The sequence below is a fragment of the Aplysia californica genome, unplaced genomic scaffold (genome assembly GCF_000002075.1).
Source record: "Aplysia californica isolate F4 #8 unplaced genomic scaffold, AplCal3.0 scaffold00010, whole genome shotgun sequence".
NCBI classification, from domain to species: Eukaryota; Metazoa; Mollusca; class Gastropoda; order Aplysiida; family Aplysiidae; genus Aplysia; species Aplysia californica.
Window position 1 is genome coordinate 377,616 of NW_004797280.1, and position 6,610 is coordinate 384,225.

Below are 6,610 nucleotides of genomic sequence, written 5' to 3' on the forward strand. Positions count from 1 at the left end.
ACCCAATCCTGCGAACTGAGAGGAAACTTTCTTTTTTTCCAGTCTGTCCCTGACGAACCTAGATTTCTTTCGGATTTAATCTAAAAGCGGGCACGGATATTTGGATCTAACCTTAACCTATTCAGCGATATTCGGATTAAACTTAAAGCACTCACAAATTGATCAAGTTAGTACTACCACTCAGTCCTACTAAGGTCAGTGTAGAACAGTTAACTCTTTAAAGATGTAGGGGATACATTATTATTAGCATGTCCGATCAGCAGAGGACCAAAGACAATAGTATTGCGGCACATTTCAAACTATCATACACACATTAGAAACACAAATTTGAATATTCCGTCGTATGCATGTTATTAATTGCTTTTTAAAAGTACAGTAATGTAAAGAAAACAGAAATGAAAAATATCTGTATGAATAACGAAGTTTTGTTTCTTTTTTTAAGTACTCCAAAACAGCGCGTCTTCAAGTGTACAAAATGAGTGTCCTCATTGAGTTAAATGAAAAAGCTGTTCTTCTATTCTGGTACGCAGCACCTTAAAAAGCGTGTCATAGGTTTCGCTCCGTTAGCAAAGTTGGCATTGTGCAGGTTTACAGAGCGGATGAACCCCCGGGGCGGTGCTACTGACTGAAGTGTCTTTAGGCCATTCCCAAAGAGAAAAGATTTCTCTCTCTAATGCTAATTGTAATTATAAATGGGCTGATTCACCAATGTCATGCTCATAACTGTGTCTGAACTGCGACAGGGAACCGATGCTTTTTCTTTCCTAATCCTCACTATTGTCATTTTCCTCTACTTCTTTTGTATGTTTGTCACACTACTCTTGTGACCCGCTATTTCCGGGGTGCCTTGATAGTCGAAGCATACTTTGTGCTGTTGAAGCTAGAGAGGTGAGCAAAGTAAGTCTGATTCCCTGTAAGGACTTCTCTGTTGACACCCACCCTTAGCGTACGCTGAGCATCCACCCCTTGGCGCTCATATGATCTTATGCAGTTGCAAGCGCCGTAAAACTCTACAAAAACAAAAGGAATGGATGGCCCTGGTTTGAATGCCAGACTGGGTGTTCTTGAACTCGGGTCGTTTTGTGGAATTTTTAAGGCTCTCAACCCATTTGGCTGCTTCCCATTGGAGACGTACGTTAAATTAGGAGGTCCCTCCACTTAAATAACATAATAATGTTTATAAGGGCGTTAAACCCACACATGTATTTCACTATAGATTTAGCTGGATACAACAAAGTCACGCCAATTTTATTACCACAAGTTTGAAATATTCACCCCCAAACAGCGGAAGGTGATAATTATTATTGGTGACGTAGTGATAGTTGAACTGTGAGATCTGGCAGTGAGAAGAAGGTCAGGGGCTCTCTGAAGACTGGTGCGTTTCCTTGTTCCGACACACGATGACCGGCACGGGGGAGTGGTGTAGTACACTGTCACTGGGGGAAAATACGAAATAGTTCATTGTATAACGTCAATCGATTGTTAGATACCTAAAGCCTAAATGTTTGATTTTTTTTTCCTTCTAAACTGCAGATTCGTAATGAGTGGTGTGCGCTGCATGTGCTCAAGAAATATTTAAGCCGAAATTCAAATTCTAAATGAACCCCCCCCCCCAAAATAAAACAAAACAAAAAACAAAAAACAAAAAACAAACCAACCCCCCCCCCCCCCCAAGATTCATTAAAAAATGAGTTTTGTAGGTACACTTCCTCTGAAGAATGACACAGTGTTTCTCTCTTTCCTGATAGAATTTTTGTCTTATGGGCTTAGTACATTTTAACAGCTTCCCGACGATACGTTTAACGCCCCTTGCAACACTGAAAGACTATTTTGAGAGACTGGATCTCCGAGTTCATCGTTGGTCTCCGATAGGACGGAGTCAAATTGGAAAATAATTCGTGTAAATTGCTTTTCCCCTTTTCCCCAAGGACACAAAATAATAATAATAATAATAATAATAATAATAATAATAATAATAATAATAATAATAATAATAATAATAATAATAATAATAGATAGCATTTGTATAGCGCATATCCCCGCTCAACAGCAGGCTCTATGCGCTTTACACTATATTATTACCCCAGCAGACCATAGAACACTCCGAAACATTCTCAGCTTCCCGGGAAGCATACAGTGCAAGCAGCCGATTAAGCGCTCAAACACTGACAAACTGACACGATCTTTCGCTGTCTATAGCCGGGTACCCATTCCCACCTGGGTGAAGTGAGGAAATTCGTGTAAAGTGCCTTTCCCAAGGACACAACGTCGGGCCCTTGACGGGATTCGAACCCACGACCTTGCGGTTGCGAGTCCGAGAGCCTAACCACTAGGCCACCGACGCAAGGTCCGGTAGCCTGACTATTAGACCACCGGCGTCACTGTGATAAGGAATGACAGAAACAGAAAGAAGTATGAACTTCAGAACGAATAGTACGTCTTTACAACAATAGCTTTCTAATTAAAAAGACAAGATTCCAAGCTTTAATATGAGATGCGACACGACGGGGGGGGGGTGTTAAGTGTTACTTATCCTATGTATGTTATGTTATTGTGACGTCATTGAAAGCCTAATAACACCATTATGCCTCATCCGATTTTGGTATAATTTTGTACAGTGTATCTTGGCATCCCAATAAACAGTTTACCGCAAACAGAAATTCTGTTGCAATTAGTGACGGGTCAAGGTGATTTTTGTGCTAGGGACAGTAGCCTACAACCCGAGTTTTAGTTTTAGTAGGTGTTTAACGCCACTTGCAACACCATAAGATTTTAAGTGCCGAAGATTAGAGGTCTTACAAATAAGAAGGAGGAGAGATAAGGACGATAGATGTTTGATAGGAAAGAAGAAGCAAACCACTACCCGAGTTTGAGATAAAGTTAGAGAAAAGCGCACCTTGACTACACCGGTCATTTTGTGTAATAATTAATTAATTGTAGACGTTTTACGCCCCCAATCTACACAATTTGTGTCTCGAGGAGGTGGAATCAGGCGCTTGTCATTTTTTAAAAGCATAATATGGAGTTATTGGTGTCATCTTAAAGCCCGTCGAGCAATTTTGCTATTAAAGGAGGTGGCGATCACCAGGTTCAAAGGTAGAACTAGTAAGAAAATGGCTGTCGAAGTTTTGGTGACTTCCAAAGCTTGAGAGTCCTTAGAAGCTGCAAATTTACATTTTTGTGTGTCTTAAATCAACATTTTGCTGTAAAATCCTCATAGAAATGTGTTTTTCATAGGGACCTTTAATGTGCTGAGTCAAAAAACAGAATTTCGATAAAAATTTCCAAAATGGACAAAAATGCCATTTTCTTCAGTTTCATTATTTAGACCAGCGCCTGGTTTCACCACGATGCTTCATATTTATAATATTTAAGAGGCGCGCTGCATCGATTCTGCCAGAGAGGAATATAACGTCCCAAAAGAAAGATGGAGGTACTGGATACAAATTCTAGCCACACAGGGATTCGAAATCATGTCTTGTGCGTGCGACGACGAAGCACCCTACCGCTACACCTCAGAAATGTTTCATGTAAGGAACTAGCAAGATGGAGTGAAACATGGGAGTTTCAACAAAGTAAACAGATATACCGTACCAACAAACAACACTCTCCAGACACCAACCCTTTCAAAACAACATCGATTTTTTTAGAAAGAGAGAGACACACAGAGAGAGAGAGAGAGAGAGAGAGAGAGAGAGAGAGAGAGAGAGAGAGAGACAGACAGACAGAGAGAGAGAGAGACAGAGAGAGATTCTTTTCAAGGCCCAGGGACTAACGAATAATGGTGGATAGCTACCAGGACAAGATAAACAATCTCAAAGTATCTCCATGTAATTTCGATTGGCAAAAGACCCTGGCGACTCCTCAACCGCATTAAATTGATGGTGTGGTAGACTTTTAACAGTAACAGCGCACCCAGAGGGATAGAACACTAACGTACTATTTGAGACTACACGATCATACAAAATCACGGGAAGACCAATAATCTTTGACTAGTCTTTCTTTCTTGCCTTCCAGGCTTCTTACCTTCCAGGCAAGGGTTAAAGCTTTGTTTGTTTGTTGGTTGTTTTTTATCTCTGGAAAAAGAAATTCTTGGTGGCTGCTTTAAGTTAACCCAAACAAATAATACAACACAAACCAAAGTTCCAAATATAATATGTTAATGCTGCTGCTGCTGCTGCTGCTGCTGCTGCTGCTGCTGCTGCTGCTGCTGCTGCTGCTGCTGCTGCTGCTGCTGCTGCTGTTGAGGTTGAGGATGATGATGATGATGTTGATGATTACTATCATAATTACCATTATTATTATTATTATTATTATTATTATTATTATTATTATTATTATTATTATTATTATTATTATTATTATTATTATTATTATTATTATTACCTCACACTGCCTAGAAACGTCCTCTTGAGCTTGCCCTGTCCACGGCTGCCAATCACGATAAGCCCCGCCCCCATCTTTTCAGCATACTTGACAATCTCATGCCACTGCTCATGGCCGTGAGGACTGGCAAACCGAGCGTCCTTGACCTGAGGGGAGATTCAGGAAAGAGGGGTTGGGAGCGAACCCCACGTCTTTGTTATTATTATTATTATTATTATTATTATTATTATTATTATTATTATTATTATTATTATTATTATTATTAGTAGTAGTAGTAGTAGTAGTAGTAGTAGTAGTAGTAGTAGTAGTAGTAGTAGTAGTAGTAGTAGTCATTATTACAGTTACTATTTTTCTTCTTCTTCTTCTTCTTCTTCTTCTTCTTCTTCTTCTTCTTCTTCTTCTTCTTCTTCTTCTTCTTCTTCTTCTTCTTCTTCTTCTTCTTCTTCTTCTTCTTCTTCTTCTTCTTCTTCTTCTTCTTCTTCTGTTGTTGTTGTTATTGCTGCTGCTGCTGCTGCTGCTATTGTTGTTGTTGTTGTTGTTGCTGTTGTGTGTATGTGTGTGTGTGTGTGTGTGTGTGTGTATGTGTGTGCATGTGAATGTATGTGTGTGGTGTTTCTTTGGGGGGGGTGTATGTGTGTGTGTGTGTGCGCGCGCGCCTGTGTGTGTGTGTGTGTGTGTGTGTGTGTGTGTGTGTGTGTGTGTGTGTGTGTGTGTGTGTGTGTGAGTGTTTGTGTGTGTGTACTCTCTTATCTTCAGCGCCTACAAGACTTTAGAACAAGACTGTCAGTAAATTTCTCATAGCAGAATGACCAGTGATAGGACCAAGTGATCGCAGAACACCGTCATTTGGCACAACCCCTTGTTCGATTTCATGCTCGTTTACTACAATAGAGTTCGATAACATACTCGTTCACAGCAACAAAATTCGATTTCGTACACGATAATTGCAACAAAATTCGATTTCATGCTCGATGACTGCAACAAATTTGATTAGATGCTCGTTCACTGCAAAGAAAATTCTATTATAAGCTTGTTCACTGCCACAAAGCTCGATTACCCGCTCGTTTACTACAACAAAATAGACAAAGAAACAGGTACACAAACAACAGCAAACTAAATGCTCAGAGTAAGACATCGCCATACGTCTCTGTTCAAAATGGCGTGTGGTGGAGTATTACACGAATACGGGGTGCCCATTGCGGATGGTATCGGGTTGGGTCGGGTCGAGATGATCGCCACACTCGTCGCAGGAAAACAAACGCGTTTGTTTTTGAGGCGACGAGTCGGGTGCGATCGGCTAGTGCCCCGATAGCTGCTTTGTGCTCTCAATCTGGCTAGTAAACCAACTCGACCCGACCCAACCTGATCCCCCAATGGGCTCTCCGTATAAGCTGTCGAAACGGCAGAAGACATTCTTAGACTGTGTCCTGGAGCACACACGATCTATTCGGAGACGTACTCCCGCACACAGATGCACTGCTTTGGGGGTCAAACCGCATATTATTTGCTGCAGATCACACATATCATAGTCACTAAAACTATCGGAAATCAATTATTTTCAAGAACATTTCAACCCTAACAGCAAAATATCAAATTATGGGTTAAAACAGGGGAGGGGGGGGGTGTTGCCCCCATGAACCCCCTCCCAGATTTTTTTTACTTAATCTAGAGGCACAAAGCATTTTGATTGGTCTATCTCCGTCGGAGACGTCTCCCGATAGAAACTGCCACAAACTGTGGTTGAAACTAACCCCGAGTCGAGCGCAAGCCTCCATGTAGAATGTCTTTAGTTTTTCCGTGATATGACGTGTCATCTCCGTCATCTCGTGCAGCTTTGCAGGCGCTGGCGAGTGGAAGAGAGGAGAGAGATTAAACAAATGTAGGGCGTTGAGGAAGACCAATTTGGGACTATGATATAGGATGGGTATGTATTTAAGTTTATTGATTAGAAGATAAGTAATATTATGTAGACAGTCCCTTTCCCAAAGGGGGGGGGGGGGCATTTCTCGTTCATGAACAGTAGAATTGTAAATGGGCTGATCCATCAATGCCACGCTCATAACTGTGCCTGATCTACAACAGGGAACTGCCGCTTTTTCTTTCCCAATCCTACCATTGTCATTTTTCCTCTACTTCTTTTGTATGTTTGTCACACTCTTGTGACCCACTATTTCCAGGGTGCCTTGATAGTCGAAGCAGACTTTGTGCTGTTGAAGCTAGAGAG

General features: G+C 41.2%; 1 protein-coding gene across 1 annotated transcript in view; it reads right to left on the reverse strand.

The window, feature by feature from the left end:
• Positions 1 to 1,221: 1,221 nt before the first annotated feature.
• LOC101863708 (universal stress protein PHOS34) overlaps positions 1,222 to 6,610 on the reverse strand; it is a gene marked incomplete in the record, with an annotated part of 33,059 nt that continues 27,670 nt past the window's right edge. Inside the window, 3 exon segments of the mRNA XM_005089858.3 lie at positions 1,222 to 1,436; positions 4,387 to 4,532; positions 6,138 to 6,229. Of these exon segments, the coding sequence (XP_005089915.2) occupies positions 1,355 to 1,436; positions 4,387 to 4,532; positions 6,138 to 6,229 (320 nt within the window).